This window comes from Bombina bombina, chromosome 2 (assembly GCF_027579735.1).
Source record: "Bombina bombina isolate aBomBom1 chromosome 2, aBomBom1.pri, whole genome shotgun sequence".
In the NCBI taxonomy this organism is placed as follows: domain Eukaryota; kingdom Metazoa; phylum Chordata; class Amphibia; order Anura; family Bombinatoridae; genus Bombina; species Bombina bombina.
In genome coordinates this window covers 820,142,814-820,161,432 of record NC_069500.1, presented here as the reverse complement: position 1 = coordinate 820,161,432, position 18,619 = coordinate 820,142,814, and the positions used below count along the sequence as shown (strand labels likewise).

General features: G+C 41.6%; 1 protein-coding gene across 1 annotated transcript in view; it reads left to right on the top strand.

Annotated features, from left to right (window-relative positions):
- DOT1L (DOT1 like histone lysine methyltransferase) overlaps positions 1-18,619 on the top strand; it is a 742,223-nt gene that overhangs the window by 406,780 nt on the left and 316,824 nt on the right. Inside the window, exon 11 of the mRNA XM_053700101.1 lies at positions 4,302-4,415. Coding sequence (XP_053556076.1) covers positions 4,302-4,415 — 114 coding nt within the window. The remainder of the gene's footprint in view (positions 1-4,301; positions 4,416-18,619) is intronic.

Genomic DNA, 18,619 nt, shown 5'->3' with positions numbered 1-18,619 from the left:
TTAGCGATGACAGAGGTAACCAAGATAATTCAGTGGGCGGAGGCCATTATTGCTTTCTGTTGGCGATTCACATCCTAGCGATGGACATCTGGGAGGCGGCCTTCTGAACAGGCAGTCTTTTCTCTTGGGGGAGTGGGAACTCCATCCAGAAGTGTTCTCCAGCCTGATTCTCAAGTGGAGTCAGTCGGAATTAGATCTCATGGCATCTTGACAGATTGCCAAGCTCCCGAGATATAGGTAGAGGTCCAGGGTCCCTCAGGCCGAACTGATAGAGGTTCCGGCGGTTTCTTGGACCTTGAGTCTAGCATACCTATTTCTTCTGGTTGCGCTTATTCCTCGGGTCATTGCTCAAATCTATCAGGAGAGGGCGTCTGTGATCTCATTTTTCCGGCTTGGCCTCGCAGGATTTGGTATGCGGATCTTGTGGACATGTTATCTCTGCCACCTTGGAGACTTCTGTTGAGGAAGGACCTTCTAATTCAAGGGCCCTTCCTTCATCCAATCTAGTTTCTCTGAAGTTGTCTGCTTGGAAATTGTACGCTTAATCTTGTCCAAGCGTTTTTTTTTTACTTGGTCATAGAATCCATGATTCAGGCTTGTAAGCCGATATCTAGAAAGATTTACCATAAGATGTGGTATAAATATCTCTATTGGTGAGATTCAGAGGGCTACTCATGAAGTAGAGCTAGGATTCCTAGAATTTTGTATTTTCTCCAAGGGGGTTTGGAGAAAGGTTTTATCGACAAGCTCCCTAATGGGTCAATCTCGGCCTTATTTATTTTGTTACACAAAGGTCTGGCGAAGTCCCCAGATGTACAATCTTTTTGTCAGGCTTGTGTTCAATTCCGTTACTCCTCCATGGAGTCTTAATTTAGTTCTCAAAGTTCTTCAATGGGCTCCGTTTGAGCCTATGCAGTCCATTGATATTGAGTTATTCTCTTGGAAAGTTTTATTTCTTGTTGATATTTCTTCTGCTCGTAGAGTGTCAGAGCTCTCGGCATTGCAGTATGAGTCTCCTTATCTTATTTTCCATTCAGGTAAGGTAGTTTTACTTAATGAATTGGGATTTCTTCCCAAGCTTGTTTCTGATTGGAACATTACTCAGGAGATTGTTGTTCCACCTTTGTGTCCTTCTTCTCAAGTAGAACGACTTCTGCACAATTTGGACGTGGTCCGTGCTTTGAAGTTTTACAGGCGACTAAAGACTTTCGTCAGTCTTTCTTTGTGATTTTCTCAGGAAAACGTAAGGGACAGAAATCTTCGGCTACTTCTTTCCTCTTTGTTGGAGAGTCTCATACGGTTTATTTATGAATCTGCTGAATAGCTGCTTCCCGAGAGGGTTGCGGTTCTTTCCACGAGGGCTGTTCCTTCCTCATAAGTTTTTTCGAAAATGTCATTTCTATGGATAGATTTGCAAGGCTGCAACTTGATCCTTTCTTCACACTTTTTCAAAGTTTTACCAATTTGACTCTTGCCTCAGCTGAGGCCGTTTTTGGGTGAGAGGTTCTCAAGCAGTGGTGCCTTCCGTTTAGGTTTCCATCTGTGTACTCTAGCTTTGGTATTGGATCCCATTAGTAATTAAGATGATCTGTGGACTCATCGTGTCATTAAAAAGAAAATAAAATTTATGCTTACCTGATTTATTTATTGACATAAGTCCACGGCCCGCCCTGTTCTTGTAAGACGGGTTGTTGGGTATTTTAAACTTCAGACACCTCTGCACCTTGGCTTTTTCTTTCTCTTCCTTATTTCGGTTGAATGACTGGAGTGGGAGAGAAGGTAGGAGCTATTTAACAGCTCTGCTGTGGTGCTCTTTGTCGCCTCCTGCTGACCAGGAGGCAAATATCCCATTGGTAATTAAGATGATCCGTGGACTTATAGTGTCATTATTTTTTTTATTATTATCGGTTATTTATAGAGCGCCAACAGATTCCGCAGCGCTATTAACAAAGGCGGAGTAGAACAAAACAATTATAAGTATCAAATGGGTAGAGGGCCCTGCCAAGAGTTGCACTGTTGTAGTCAGCTCTTAAGAAGGTGATCTACAAACAGCTGGACTTTTAGGGTAGTTCAGGGGATAGCAATGGAGGAGAGGAACTGGTATAAAGTAAGGTTAGCGTAAGTTGTATGCATCCCTGAACAGTAGAGTCTTTAGGGAGCACTTGAAGCTTTTAAAACTAGAAGAAAGTCTTGTGGAGTGAGGCAGAGAGTTCCACAAGATGGGAGCCAGTCTGGAGAAGTCCTGTAAACGGGAGTGTGATGAGGTGACGAGAGAGGAGGAGAGTAGGTCATGAGCGAAGGGGACGGGAGGGAGAGTATCTGGAGACAATGTCTGAGATGTAGGGGGGAGCAGTGCAGTTGAGGGCTTTGTATGTCAGAGTGAGAATTTTGTGTTTAATCCTGGAGGCAAGAGGAAGCCAGTGAAGGGATTGGCAGAGAGGTGCAGCAGATGAAGAGCGACGTGTAAGGAAGATGAGTCTGGCAGAGGCATTCATTATGGATTGTAAAGGAGCTAGGCGGCAGGTGGGGAAACCAGAGAGGACAGAGTTGCAGTAATCAAGGCAGGAAAGAATGAGAGAGTGGATTAAAATCTTAGTTGTGTCTTGTGTAAGGAAGTGTCTAATTTTAGAGATGTTTTTAAGGTGGAAGCGGCAGGCTTTAGCCAAGGACTGAATGTGAGGAGTGAAGGAAAGATCTGAGTCAAATGTGACCCCGAGACATCGGGCATGCGGGGTAGGGGAAATGATGGAGTTGTCGACAGTTATAGAGATATTGGGGGTGGAGATTTTGGAAGAAGGGGGGAAAATGAGGAGCTCAGTTTTGGAGAGATTTAGCTTGAGGTAGTGGGAGGACATCCAGGAAGAGATATGAGAAAGACAGTTAGTGACACGGGTTAGCAAGGAAGGAGATAGGTCTGGTGCAGAGAAGTAGATTTGGGTGTCATCGGCATACAAATGATACTGGAAACCGTGGGATTTCATTAGGGAACCTAGTGATGATGTATAGATTGAGAAGAGAAGGGGACCGAGGACAGAGCCTTGCAGTACTCCGACAGAAAGTGGTGACGGGGCAGAGGAGGCCCCAGAGAAGGCTACACTGAAGGTATAGGTAGGAAGAGAGCCACGAAAGGGCTGTTTCACAGATGCCGAAGGATTGGAGGGTTTGGAGCAAATGAGGGTGGTCAACAGTGTCAAAGGCTGCGGACAGATCAAGGAGGATAAGCAGAGAGAAGTGGCCTTTTGATTTAGCTGTAAGAAGGTCGTTGGTGACCTTAACAATAGCTGTCTCTGTGGAGTGATGGGGACGAAATCCAGTTTGCAGCGGGTCAAGAAGGGAGTTTAACGTAAGGAAATGGGATAGGCGTGCATATACTAGTTTTTCGAGAAGCTTTGAAGCAAGAGGGAGGAGGGAAATAGGGCGGTAGTTGGATGGGGAGGTAGGATCAAGGGAAGGTTTTTTGAGGATAGGTGTGACCAGCGCATGTTTCAGCGATGAGGAAAATGTACCAGTGCTGAGGGAGAGGTTGAAAATGTGTGTTAGTATAGGGGTAAGGGTAGCAGAGAGGGAGGGGAGTAGCTGTGAGGGGATAGGGTCAAGGGGACAGGTAGTGAGGTGAGAGCGTAATATAAGTGCCGAAACTTCTTCCTCAGTAACAGGGGAGAATGAACTAAGTTTCAGGTTATGAGGGTTGTGGTTGAGTGAGAGCATTTGAGGGGGGAGAGAATGGAATTATGTTGAGAGCTGATTTCATATTTGATGGAGTCAATTTTGTTAATGAAGTGACTGGCAAAGTCTTGAGCTGACAGAGAAGTTGTATTAGGAAGTGGGGGAGGGCGGAGGAGAGTATTGAAAATGGAGAACAGACGTTTTGGGTTTGAAGAAAGATTAGAAATAAGAGTAGAGAAGTAGTGTTGCTTGTGGAGATTAAGGGCAGAGTAGTAGGAGTTCAAGATGAATTTGTAATGAAGAAAATCAGCTGAACTCTTATGTAGCTTCGGTCCAGTTTATCAGGTTCCAGTCGGACTACATTAAGAGTTATAGCAAGTATTGATGAGGATTGAGCATCACATGGCAATTAACTAGACATTAGAATTGAGACATTGGGAAAAATCAGTACAAAAAATGCAGGACTTCATTTTAACAGCCTAAATTCATGTGCTCAATTGTCAAAAAAAAGAAATAAATTTATCAGGTAAGCATAAATTTAGTTTTTTTTTATTGTAAATTTTATCTCTTACATTTTTGTGCTCATTTTCTTACTCTGCCTCCTCCATATCTCACAAAGTTTATTTTTGTTGCAGATGCATACAAGTCACCTCATAGCCCCTACTTCCAACTACCTCCAAAAGGGCAACGTCAACCTTCCAATCATATACTTTCATCACCTACACCGCCAGCCCTTCAGAAGCTGCTTGGTAAGAACTATCTTAAAGCTGGTTATGTTTCTTACAAGAAAGTTTGCAGAAGTGGAAAGAGAGGTTATATGTAACTAGGAAATTCTTTGTCAGATTATTTGGTCTTTTGTTTAGAGATTTTGTGATCTTTAGTTAAAGGAATTTGTGAGTGTGAAGAGTATATAAGTTTTCTCTATATTGTGAGCAAGGTAATATCAATTTCTTTCATGTAATTGGCAAGAGTCCATGAGCTACTGACGTATGGGATATACATTCCTACCAGGAGGTGGCAAAGTTTCCCAAACCTCAAAATGCCTATAAATACACCTCCCACCTCACTCCCACCTTAGTTTTTTCCACGTCATGGGTATTGTAGCTCATGCGTCACTATCTCATGGACTCTTTCCACTTACATGAAAGATAACCTAATTAATGTAAGAACTTACCTGATAAATTAATTTCTTTCATAGTGGCAAGAGTCCATGAGACCCACCCTATTTTTTGTGAGATTTTTTTTTTTGTATAAAGCACTTTTTTTTTTTCCCTAGTTCCTCTTTTTCTATGCTTTTTATTCCTTTTTATACACCTCACTTTTTGGCTGTTCGTTAAACTAAGGTGTGAGTGAGGTGGGAGGTGTATTTATAGGCATTTTGAGGTTTGGGAAACTTTGGCCCCTCCTAGTAGGAATGTATATCCCTGAATTTATCAGGTAAGTTCTTAAATAATGTTTTTTTGTTTGTTTGTTTTTTCTGGATAAACGTGACGGGTTCAAATAAATAAAGGACTTCCCTAACCCACTCATGAACTGTAGAGCTCAATAACTGCTTCCTCTATTTAATCTAGTGTTCTACACCAGTATGTAGACTTAATCTCTTCTAAAAATATTAAGAAACTAAATTAGGTTTCCCACACCGTATTATGTGGAACCCTGGTATACTTATATTTTAAAGTGATTTTAATAGTAAAAATATAAAAAAAAATGTTAGGGAAGTGTTTTACAGAGAGAATTAAAGCTACAGACATAGCGATGTTAACTCATAATCTATCTCATAAATATGTGTATTTCCATAGTTGTTACTGGGTCCTTGGTTTTCTTTTTTAAGCCATTAAAGACTTCTATTGGTCAATTAGTTTGGGAAACCCTCCTGAACTGTTTTAAACAATGTGATATTCCTAAAATGTTGGAGGGGGTGGGGCGTGGGGGTGTTTCCCTACAATTGAACTAGGTAAACTCTGCTTTTTTTTCTCTTCTTTTAGAAGTTTTTTTTTTTTTCTCAGATGACTAGCTAAGGTTATCTTTGTCCAGGGATTGTCCCCACAATCGTTGTGATAGTGACAGCAGACTTGCTATTTTTCTCACTGCAGCAATGTTAAACAGGTGTTACCAATGCCAGAGTGATGGCTTTGTGTACAATGTCGTTCTTGAAGTGTCTGACACTTTGCCTCTTTTTAGCAGCAGTTGTCATCAGAAGACCGTATGGGCCTCTCCCCTCTGACACTCCCATTTAGCATCTGCACAGCGGAGCCTCTCGGGTGTTCGTAGTCAGCCTCCCTATCCCAGGCCGGAGCAAAGGCTCTCTGCCATGTAGTCTGCCCATCATTGACATCACTTTGTTTTATTTTTTTCTGCTGTATTTTGTTTTCTCTTTATTTTCTATTGTGCCTGTTTTTGTGCCGTTGTATAGTTTTGGCTTCCCATTTACGCTTTTAAAGGGACATAAAACCCAAAATTTTTCTTTCTTGATTTAGGTTGAACATACAAATTTAAACACCTTTCCAATTTACTTCTATTATCAAATTTGCTTTATTCTCTTACAACCATTTGTTGAAGGAGCAGCAATGCACTTCTGGTTTCTAACTGAACACATGGGTGAGCCAATGACAATCCGTGTGTTTATATATATATATATATATATATATATATATATATTTCATGTAATTGGCAAGAGTCCATGAGCTAGTAACATATGGGATATACAATCCTACCAGGAGGGTCAAAGTTACCTTAAAATGACTATAAATACACCCCTCACCACACCCACAATTCAGTTTTACAAACTTTGCCTCCTATGGAGGTGATGAAGTAAGTTTGTGCTAAGATTTCTACGTTGACATGTGCTTCTAAGCATTTTGAAGCCCGATTCCTCTGACTACAGCGAATGTCAGAGGGACGTAGAGAGTATTACCTATTAATGCAGTGATTTTCCTACCGGGGGTCTATTTCATAGGTTCTCTGTTATCGGTCGTAGAGATTTATCTCCTACCTCCTTTTTCAGATCGACGATATACTCTCATATACCATTACCTCTACTGATAACTGTTTCAGTACTGGTTTGGCTATCTGCTATATGGGGATGGGTGTCTTTAGGTAAGTATGTTTTTATTTCTTAAGACACTTCAGCTATGGTGTGGCACTTTATGCATTTATATAAAGTTCTAAATATATGTATTGTACTTATATTTGCCATGAGTCAGGTTCATGTATTCCTTTTGCAGATTGTCAGTTTCATATTTGGGAAAATTAATATTGATGAAATATTTTTTTTACCTGGGGTTTAGTCTTTTTTTCAATTGACTACTTGTTTTAATTTGCGGGCTGTCTTAGGCTCGCGGTACGCTAAATGCCACACTTTATTGCATCATTCTTGGTTCGAGAATTTTTTGGCGTGAAAAGGGCACGTCCATTGACACAAGTTTGTCATTTCTCCAACATTGGTGTGTCCGGTCCACGGCGTCATCCATTACTTGTGGGAAATGTTCTCCCCCACAGGGAAAGGCAAGGAGAGCACACAGCAAGAGCTGTCCATATAGCTCCCCCTCTGGCTCCGCCCCCCAGTCATTCTCCTTGCCGCTCTGAACAAGTAGCATCTACCACGGGGATGGCGAGGAGTTTGTGGTGTTAGTTGTAGTTTTTTATTCTTCTATCAAGAGTTTGTTATTTTAAAATAGTGCTGGCTTGTACTATTTACTCTATAACAGAAAAGTGATGAATATTTCTGTTTAAGAGGGCTATGATTTTAGCACAAGTAACTAAAATCCATTACTGTTGCCACGCAGGACTGTTGAAACAAGAGAACTTCAGTTGGGGGTAACAGTTTGCAGACTCATCTGCTTCAGGTATGACTAGTCTCCTTCTAACAACACAGGCTAATGCTAGATGATAGTCATTTTTCCCCTCAGGGGAAATGGTAAGCCATTTTTCTTTCACCTCAGCAAAAAAGATAACAGGCTTCCCCTTTTTGTTTTTTTATGCTGGTAGACACTGTTAGGGGCTAAATCGATTGGTTTTTATTACAATATTATACCATTTGAAATATTTTATAAGCTCACATACACTTGGGAACGTTTTTTATTGATCTGGCTTGTTTTAGACACCTAAATCTAGTCAGGAAGGCCCCTTCACTCTAGTGTGCTGAGGGAGGAAGCCTCATTTTGGCACTTCAGCTGTGCAGTTGAATTTCAAGGCAGTGCATGCAGATTCATGTGAGAGGGTCCTGTGGTTCAGAAAGTGACTCCAAAAGGCTTTTTTCTGTGAATGGTGACCCCTAAGGAAGGTAAAAAGCTGCAGCAAGGCTGTAGCTGGGATTGTGGTGTGTAAAAACGGTTAAATCCAACAATTAGCTCCGGTTTGCTTGTTTTAAGAGCTAGATTCTCCATATTTGCTGTGCAATACTTTCTAAGCATTAAGACACTGGGGTCCAAATTTCAGAAAAATCGGATATTGCCTTCATAGTTTTTTTGAACATTCAGAAATAAATGTGTCATTTTATTATTTAAAGAGACAGTAACGTTTTTGTTTAAAATAGTTTTTATTGCATTGCTTGCCTGCCTAAATCTGTTTAACGTGTCTGTTCCATCAGATAACCTATGTTCTGTGTGTATAGAGACAAATGTGGTTCCCCCTTCGAGTGTTTGTGATAATTGCGCCATAGCGTCCAAACAAAATCAGGACAGCTCTGTTATTTTTCATAATGTTGCCCAAGATGATTTATCTAATGAAGGTAGTGGGGATAGCTCTACATCCTCTCCTTCTGTGTCTACACCAGCTTTGCCCGCGCAGGCGACACCTAGCGCGCCAGTGCTTATTTCTATGCAACAATTATCAGCAGTAGTGGATAATTCTATAGCAAATCTTTTATCCAAACTGCCAGTTTTTCAGAGAAAGCGTGATTGTTCAGTTTTAAATACAGATAAAAAGGATAAACAATCAGACGCTGACGATGCCTTATCTATTTTACCCTCACATCAATCGGAATTGGCTGTGAGGGAAGGGCTGTCTTAGGGTGAAATTTCAGACTCAGGAAAAATTTCTCAACAGGCAGAACCTGATCTAGTGGCATTTAAGTTTAAGCTAGAACATCTCCGCGCTTTGCTTAAGGAGGTATTAGCTACTCTGGATGACTGTGATTCCATGGTAGTACCAGAGAAGTTGTGCAAATTGGACAAATTTTTAGAGGTCCCAGTGCACGACGACGCTTTTCCAATACCTAAGAGGGTAGCGAACATAGTGGAAAAGGAGTGGGAGAAGCCAGGTGTACCCTTTGCCCCACCTCCTATATTTAAGAAAATGTTTCCCATAGTAGACCCTAGAAGGGACGCATGGCAAACGGTCCCGAAGGTTGAGGGAGCTGTTTCAACACTAGCGAAGCGCACAACTATTCCTATAGAGGACAGCTGCGCTTTCAAAGATCCTATGGATAAAAAATTGGAAGGATTGCTTAAAAAGATTTTTGTTCAGCAAGGGTTCATCCTTCAACCAGCTACGTGTGTTATTACGGTCACTTCAGCGGCGTCCTTTTGGTTCGAAGAACTAGAAAGGTCGCTCCAGAAAGAGACTTCCTATGAAGAAGTCATGGACAGAATTCACGCATTAAAGTTAGCTAATTCCTTTATATTGGATGCCGCCTTTCAAATAACGAAATTGGCGGTGAAAAGCTCAGGTTTTGCTATAGTAGCGCGGAGAGCGCTTTGGCTAAAATCCTGGTCGGCAGACGTGTCGTCCAAGACTAAGTTACTGAATATTCCTTTCAAGGGTAAGACCCTTTTTGGGCCGGAATTGAAGGAAATTATTTCAGACATCACTGGGGGTAAGGGCCATGCCCTCCCACAGGATAGCCCTTTTAAGGCTAAGAACAAGTCTAATCCTTTCGCAATTTCAGGAACGGACCGGCTAATAACTCCACTGCCGCTAGACAAGAAGGTAATGCGGCCCAGCCCATACCTGCTTGGAAGCCCATGCAAGGCTGGAACAAGGGTAAACAAACCAAGAAACCTGCTGCTGCTACCAAGACAGCATGAAGGGGTAGCCCCCGATCCGGGACCGGATCTGGTAGGGGGCAGACTATCTCTCTTCGCTCAGGCTTGGGCAAGAGATGTTCTGGATCCCTGGGCACTAGAGAGAGTTTCCAAGGGATACCTGTTAGAATTCAAGGGACTTCCTCCAAAGGGAAGGTTCCACCTGTCTCGCTTATCTTCAGACCAGATAAAGAAACAGGCATTCTTACATTGTGTAAGAGACCTATCAAAGATGGGAGTGATAAACCCAGTCCCCTCCGGGGAACAAGGTCTAGGGTTTTGCTCAAATCTGTTTGTCGTTCCCAAAAAAGAGGGAACTTTCAGGCCAATTCTGGATTTAAAGATATTAAACAAGTTCCTCAGAGTTCCATCCTTCAAGAAGGAAACCATTCAGACAATCTTACCAACAATCCAGCAGGGTCAATTTTTGACTACCGTGGATCTGAAGGATGCGTATCTGCATATCCCAATCCACAAATCTCATCAGTTCCTGAGGTTCGCCTTTCTGGACAAACATTACCAGTTTGTGGCTCTTCCATTCGGTTTAGCCACCGCTCCCAGAATTTTCACAAAGGTGCTAGGGTCCCTTCTAGCGGTCCTAAGACCGAGGGGCATCGCTGTAGCACCTTATCTAGACGACATCCTAATCCAAGCGTCGTCTCTTTCCAAAGCGAGGGCTCATACAGACATTGTGTTGGCTTTTCTCAGATCTCACGGGTGGAAAGTGAACATAGAAAAAAGTTCACTGTCACCGTCCACAAGGGTTCCTTTTCTGGGAACAATAATAGATTCTGTGGAAATGAAGATCTTTCTCACAGACGTCAGAAAGACCAAGCTTCTAAAAGCTTGTTGAGTTCTTCACTCTATTCCTCAACTCTCCATAGCTCAATGCATGGAAGTAATAGGACTAATGGTCGCAGCAATGGATGTGGTTCCTTTTGCTCGAATTCATCTAAGACCATTACAGCTGTGCATGCTCAATCAGTGGAATGGGGACTATACAGACTTGCCTCCCCAAATTCAAGTAGACCAGGTAACCAGGGACTCACTTCTCTGGTGGTTGACCCAGGATCACCTGTCTCAGGGAATGAGTTTCCGCAGACCGGAGTGGGTCATCGTCACGACCGACGCCAGCCTCTTGGGGTGGGGCGCGGTCTGGGACTCTCTGAAAGCTCAGGGCCTATGGTCGCGGGAAGAGTCGCTTCTCCCGATAAACATTTTGGAACTAAGAGCTATATTCAATGCGCTCCTGGCTTGGCCTCAGCTAGCGGAAGCCAGGTTCATAAGATTTCAGTCGGACAACATAACGACTGTTGCTTACATCAATCATCAGGGGGGAACAAAGAGTTCCCTAGCGATGAAGGAAGTAACCAAGATAATCCAATGGGCAGAGAATCACTCCTGCCATCTATCTGCTATTCACATCCCAGGAGTAGACAACTGGGAGGCGGACTATTTGAGTCGTCAGACTTTCCATCCGGGGGAGTGGGAACTCCATCCGGAGGTCTTTGCTCAGTTAACCCAATTATGGGGCATTCCAGACATGGATCTAATGGCGTCCCATCAGAACTTCAAGATTCCTTGCTATGGGTCCAGATCCAGGGATCCCAAGGCGACTCTAGTGGATGCATTAGTGGCGTCTTGGTCGTTCAACCTAGCATATGTGTTTCCACCGTTTCCTCTCCTCCCCAGGCTCATAGCCAGGATCAAACAGGAGAAGGCCTCTGTGATTCTGATAGCTCCTGCGTGGCCACGCAGGACTTGGTATGCAGACCTGGTGAATATGTCATCGGCTCCACCATGGAAGCTACCTTTGAGACAGGACCTTCTAGTACAAGGTCCATTCGAACATCCCAATCTAGTTTCTCTGCAGCTGACTGCTTGGAAATTGAACGCTTGATTTTATCCAAGCGTGGGTTTTCAAATTCTGTGATTGATACTCTGGTCCAAGCCAGAAAACCTGTAACTAGAAGGATTTACCATAAAATATGGAAAAAATATATCTGTTGGTGTGAATCCAAAGGATTCTCCTGGAGTAAGATTAAAATTCCAAAGATTCTCTCCTTTCTCCAAGAAGGTTTGGATAAAGGATTGTCAGCTAGTTCTCTAAAAGGACAGATTTCTGCATTATCCGTCTTGTTGCACAAACGACTGGCAGCTTTGCCAGATGTACAAGCTTTTGTTCAGGCTTTGGTTAGAATCAAGCCTGTTTACAGACCCATGACTCCTCCTTGGAGTCTAAATTTAGTTCTTTCAGTTCTTCAAGGGGTTCCGTTTGAACCTTTACATTCCATAGATATTAAGTTACTATCTTGGAAAGTTCTGTTTTTGGTTGCTATTTCTTCTGCTAGAAGAGTTTCTGAATTATCTGCTTTGCAGTGTGATCCACCCTATCTGGTGTTACCTTCAGATAAGGTTGTTTTGCGTACTAAGCCTGGTTTTCTTCCAAAAGTTGTTTCCAACGAGAACATCAACCAGGAAATAGTTGTTCCTTTGTGTCCGAATCCAGTTTCAAAGAAGGAACGTTTGTTACACAATTTAGATGTTGTTCGTGCTTTAAAGTTCTATTTAGAAGCAACAAAAGATTTTAGACAAACCTCGTCCTTGTTTGTCGTTTACTCTGGTAAGAGGAGAGGTCAAAAAGCTACTGCTACCTCTCTCTCTTTCTGGCTGAAAAGCATTATCCGCTTGGCTTATGAGACTGCCGGACGGCAGCCTCCTGACCGTATCACAGCTCACTCTACTAGGGCTGTGGCTTCCACATGGGCCTATAAGAACGAGGCTTCTGTTGACCAGATATGTAAGGCAGCGACTTGGTCTTCTCTGCACACTTTTGCCAAATTCTATTTGATACTTTTGCTTCTTCGGAGGCTATTTTTGGGAGAAAGGTTTTGCAAGCCGTGGTGCCTTCTGTTTAGGTAACCTGATTTGCTCCCTCCCTTCATCCATGTCCTAAAGCTTTGGTATTGGTTCCCACAAGTAATGGATGACGCCGTGGACCGGACACACCAATGTTGGAGAAAACAGAATTTATGCTTACCTGATAAATTACTTTCTCCAACGGTGTGTCCGGTCCATGGCCCGCCCTGGTTTTTTTAATCAGGTTGAACATTTTTTTCTTTATACACTACAGTCACCACGGCACCCTATAGTTTCTCCTTTTTCTCCTAACCGTCGGTCGAATGACTGGGGGGCGGAGCCAGAGGGGGAGCTATATGGACAGCTCTTGCTGTGTGCTCTCCTTGCCTTTCCCTGTGGGGGAGAACAATTCCCACAAGTAATGAATGACGCCGTGGACTGGACACACCGTTGGATTTTATCAGGTAAGCATAAATTCTGTTTTCCGGTGTCATAGTTGACGCAGGGGATTACACAGGGTTGCGTCGTTAGTGACGCGAGTGTGTCACCTCCAGACATGATTTGGACTCCAAAAATTTTTTCGAGTTACGTTGTGTGTCATACATACCAATTCTGGAGTAGTGTGTAGCAAGTTGATTCCTAGTGGTGGTAAATAGTAATGGATACCCTTACCAGAAACTACCTCAATCTGATGAGGAAAGTGTGCCGCACTGGGGGGGTATATCAATGGTAGATTGTTCCGGTAAACTGGTAGTTGTTCTCTTTTAATCTCATCTGTCTCTTGGAGTATGTGGGAATAGGTTTCTTGCAATGAAGATGTCCCAAAAAACTTCTCTTGCAGGTGAGCTTGCTGCCTCTTGGAGTCTCTTGATCTTGGTATTTTTTTTTATTTTTTTTTTATTGAATTTTTATTGAGGTTTTCAACAGGTACAAAAACAAGCTCATGTACAATAAACATTAAGATTGACATTGTGCGAATTGCAACATTGCGAAGTTAGTTGAACAAAAAGATTTTCAGAACCACAAATATGGAATTGTACAGGTAAAGCTAGAACCTCTTTTTATAACAATTATAAGCAAAGAAAATAGTGCCTAATGTAGAATATAATATTTTATATAATATGATATGAGGCAATATAATAATATAATATACACTCCCTGAAAAGGTATAGAGAATCTATTATGAAGCGATAGATCCACCCCCATGACTAAAGGCACCCAGGGGCTGAGATAAGGTTGCAAATATAATTAGTAGGTTGTAATGATCAGTCCTGCTGATCTCAAAAGGGTAAATTGATTCATCGCTGTGATATTTTATGGGAGAACAGGCTAAAATTAGGGTGCGGTATAGACGAGACAAACCGCTTTTTTGGTCCCTCTAAAATAGGGGGCTCATTATTATTGTAGGGGGGGGGGGGAGGTGAGGGGTAAGACGGTAAATGAAGTATGAAAAGCAGAACCTAACAGGGAAGCTCCAGTCCATGGCCTCTAGGGATACAGGAAATTTACTATGGCAATACTAATGAAAAGCTAGGGGATTATATAAGGGGTAATTGTTAGCTATACATATATGCCATATAGATTGCGGACAGAAATTAAAGTATTTGTCTTATGATAATCCTAAAGTTAGGTGCGCAGTGGTAACCTGCAATAACAATTGAGTGGAAATATTTAAGTAGGTTCTTATATGCTTTATAAGTACTAGGCAGGCAGTACTTGAGTGAAGTTAGCATTTTAGTGTGCTGTAAGGTGCAAAAAATTTTCTAAGAAGGCGAAGAGCTTAATATGTGTATAAACATCTTATGATAGAAATATGAAGTCTGATGTTAATGTTATGCAGCTACTGTAGATTAACTAAGGGATGTTTAAGGGTGATTCCACCATAATAGATACGACTGGTCTGCTACACAGGTCCTGCATGTCACAACTGTGGAAACCAGAGTACTTAACTGTTGATAATGGAAATTGCAGACTTGTAGAGTGTGTTTGTGGTGCTACTTCAATTGGAGCAATTGTTTTGTCATATGTTTTCCTACTGGCAGAAAACGAAGCATAAGGGTAATTGTATCTTAGTTGGAAATCATATATTTCCCATCCCCTTAGTAGAGACCTGGAGACCGGGCATGGGCCCTATGCCCTTCTCACATGGCCCCGCACAGCAAAGGAAACATACATCCAAGGACAAGGAAGGAGATATTTGATAATTAGTTCAAAGGAACCAAGCTCAATTGTGAATATACAAGAGTTGGCAAAAACACACTGTAGCAAACTGAGGCCTGGAGAATGGCACCTATACATAACACCACAATATAACACAGTATTCTTAATCTGCACCTTATAAGGACTAGGCATGTGAGTGATATGGTCACCTACTATATTCATATTGAACCATTTCTGTTTAAAATAAAAAATCATGGTAAACAGTTAGATGATGGGAAGCAGAAGTACAGCTACACTGTGAAGTTTATGTAGGTGCCAGGCCACAGTGTGATAAAGGTAATTAGAAACGGAATAAAACGTTAAACTAAGGGAGAGCCTTAAAACATGAGAATACTAATCATATGGCAGCTGCAAAAAAAAAAAAGAGCAACAAAACAAAGAAAAAAAGTTGCGACTGAGATCTGAGAAGGATTACTGTGTTAGAGTTCAGTGCAGCATTAGCAACTGCTCTTCTTAACTGAACGGAATCAACCTACTCCTACTCGCCAAACTTGACAATGTTCTACAGCCTGTTGAAACTTACGGAGGAGGGAGCTGATCCGCCACACCATGGCTCCAGGCCAGCGCGAAAGAAATACCATGAGCAGTTCTGAGTGAGTAATCTGTGGACTGTTCATGTTGTTATCGCAAATGTTCTGGGGTTCGTGCAGGGGCTTCTCTGAAGTGCGCAGGTAGCGCCGCTGAATGACGCTCCACTGATTCAGTTCTAGTGGTGTTCCCGGACCGCAGTGAGCACTTGAAGAGCAGGGATTCCCAGCATCAGGTAAGAAATAAGGTACCCACTGGTCTGCGCTCTTCCCGATTTCGGCCTGAATCCGCTGGTACGGCTTTGTATCATGGAGCAGGGTCTCTGCACTACCACTAGATTCGCCGGTTGTTATGAGCAGTTTGTCTTCCCCAGTATTGTAAACTCCTTGCATTGGTGTCAGCAGAGTAGGTGGGCTACAGTTACAAGATGCCGCGGCAAAGATCTTGATCAGCTGTGTCTCTAGGAACCGGTAGGAAGACTCAATAAGGCTCAGAGCTATTGACTCCCAATCATCGATGGCCGCCATTTTTCTTTTGGAGAAGTTGGTAATACTGCTGTCGTTGCTTCAAAGGTTACTTCCGTGACTCCTATCAGCAAACTAGGTACATAGATTAGGTCACTATGCAGGCAGTGTGAGCTTTTGTCTTTGCCGCTGCTATTTCTGAATTTGAAGTTACTGCGCTCACTGTCTGCACCTTCGTGAATGCGTTGTGAGGTTTAGGTTGCGAGTAGATGGAATAAGCATAAGCCCAAACTCGATTATCGGGATACTATATGAAGGGATCTCGTGGGGAGCTTCAAAAATGATGTTAATTTGTACATGAAGTAGGTGTACAGCTGTCTGTGAGTGTAGAAGACGGCTAGAGGTCTGCAAGATGGCGGCTCTCACTCCCAGCCCCACAACGTACAACAGTGGTGGTAAGCTGGTATAGTCTCTCCGGACCCCTAAGAGTTCACAGAAACACACTATCAGTTCTTAGATCTATCCACATAGGTTCAGGGTTTAAAAAGATCACAATAAAGTGTGTAAAGACCCCTAAATTAAGATCCTGGGCCCAGGAGCTGCTCTAGAGCACTTCCTATCAGCTCTGCAGTTTGCTCCGCCCCCCCTCTTGATCTTGGTATTGACTTTCTCCTCCATGGATATACCCAAAAAAACAAGAGGTCAAAGATGGTGTAATTCAGTTTTATTATATGTACAGTTAAAAATGAACATACAATCCACTCACATTTTCTGCCCTCAAATGCTATGAGGTATGTTTACAGCATATAAAACAGTAGATGGTTTATTTGTAAACATGTCAGATGTACATCCAAATGCAGTTCACATATGAGTGGTTAGAATAAGAACCGGTAAACCAGTTTCTTATGGCAAACAAGTGTAAAAAGTATTTTGCCCATAAAGAGCGCTAGATCAGTTATAAAATATGCACGAGTTAAAAACAGATATATAAATACCCTTAATTACGCCAGACGTAATGGGGTAAAGCGTAAGGCCGTGGCTTGTAATGCTCGTATATAGAGGCCTTCTTAATTAGGTTCTATGTGTCAGAGCGTGATCTGGTAGTTAGTATGCGCATGACGTGTGGCTAAAACGTCGTTAACGTTTTGTAGTTCGTGTAAGTGGCATTATGGGATTTGTAGTTTTATCACAGATGACCTGTGCATTAAATAGCGTGCAGGAATATGAATATGTATTTGTCGAAAGAAAAGGCTAAAGTTTTTAAGTATAAATATGGACTTTGAGTATTAAAGATATTACTGAAGATGTGTATTGTACTTAGCCTGTGCTGCGGATAAAGCATACAATTTCTTGTTATAGATATAATCTCAATATCACCGACATCCCAGAGGCAGAACTTTTTTTCACTTTCTGCGATGAGATTTTTGTTTAGTGAAAATGTTTCTGCAGGTCATTTTTAAATAAAATTCAGTTTTAAATTAGGCAGTTACACTAAAGCACCAGTACAATTGCATGTGTTGGTTAACTGGAGAATAAAGCCATTTTTAAAGTTTTATAATATAGAGCAGTAATTGAAAATTGCATTGCAAATCAGCTGCAGACAAAAAAAGAAATTGCAAAATGTCTTTCCTTTTCTCTTTGTTTTACATAGAAGTGTAGTATTAAAAAAGGTGCATTGCTCATACAAACGTCTTAAATTGAGAAAAAACAGCTTTGCCGACTGGGAAAGGCTAGGGGGGCAGTTTTGGAAAAATCCCTGAGTGACAGTCAACAATCAATGCACTGCTGCTTTGCAGGTCTACTGCATGTTTGACTGTTCACTTCAAACAGCACTTTGTTCTGAATGCACTGTGTTCAAGAAAACTTACACAATGCAGCCAGAGCACAGCTCTGTTTGAAATTTACAGCCTATTGTGGAGCAGTGCTGCAAAGTTAAATCGCTGGCCTTCTTAATTAGGCTCTATGTGTCAGAGCGTGATCTGGTAGTTAGTATGCACATGACGTGTGGCTAAAACGTTGTTACGTTTTGTAGTTCTTTGTGTAAGTGGCGTCATGGGATTTGTAGTTTTATCACAGATGACCTGTGCATTAAATAGCGTGCGGGAATATGAATATGTATTTGTCGAAAGAAAAGGCTAAAGTTTTTAAGTATAAATATGGACTTTGAGTATTAAAGATATTACTGAAGATGTGTATTCTTAGCCTGTGCTGCGGATAAGGCATACAATTTCTTGTTATAGATATAATCTCAATATCACTGACATTAGATTTAATCACAGCCAAAGTACAATCTGATTAGTGTACATACAGTCCTGCTATTTTTGATATTAGATGATTGGATTATTATATCCAATCCAGTGTATTTATGTGTACTTAAACAAGTGGTCTGCATAAATCTATGTACAAGGTCTTTATATGAGGACCGTAATATTATAGGCTAATTTCCTTAGTATGATACTCATGTTGATACTTAATTAGGTAGAGTTTTTTTGCCATCAAAATTATATATATATATATATATATATATATATATATATATATATATATATATATATATATATATATATATATATATATATATATATATATATAATTATATCATGACAGTCACAGTCATTACATACAGGGAGTGCAGAATTATTAGGCAAATTAGTATTTTGACCACATCATCCTCTTTATGCATGTTGTCTTACTCCAAGCTGTATAGGCTAGAAAGCCTACTACCAATTAAGCATATTAGGTGACGTGCATCTCTGTAATGAGAAGGGGTGTGGTCTAATGACATCAACACCCTATATCAGGTGTGCATAATTATTAGGCAACTTCCTTTCCTTTGGCAAAATGGGTCAAAAGAAGGAC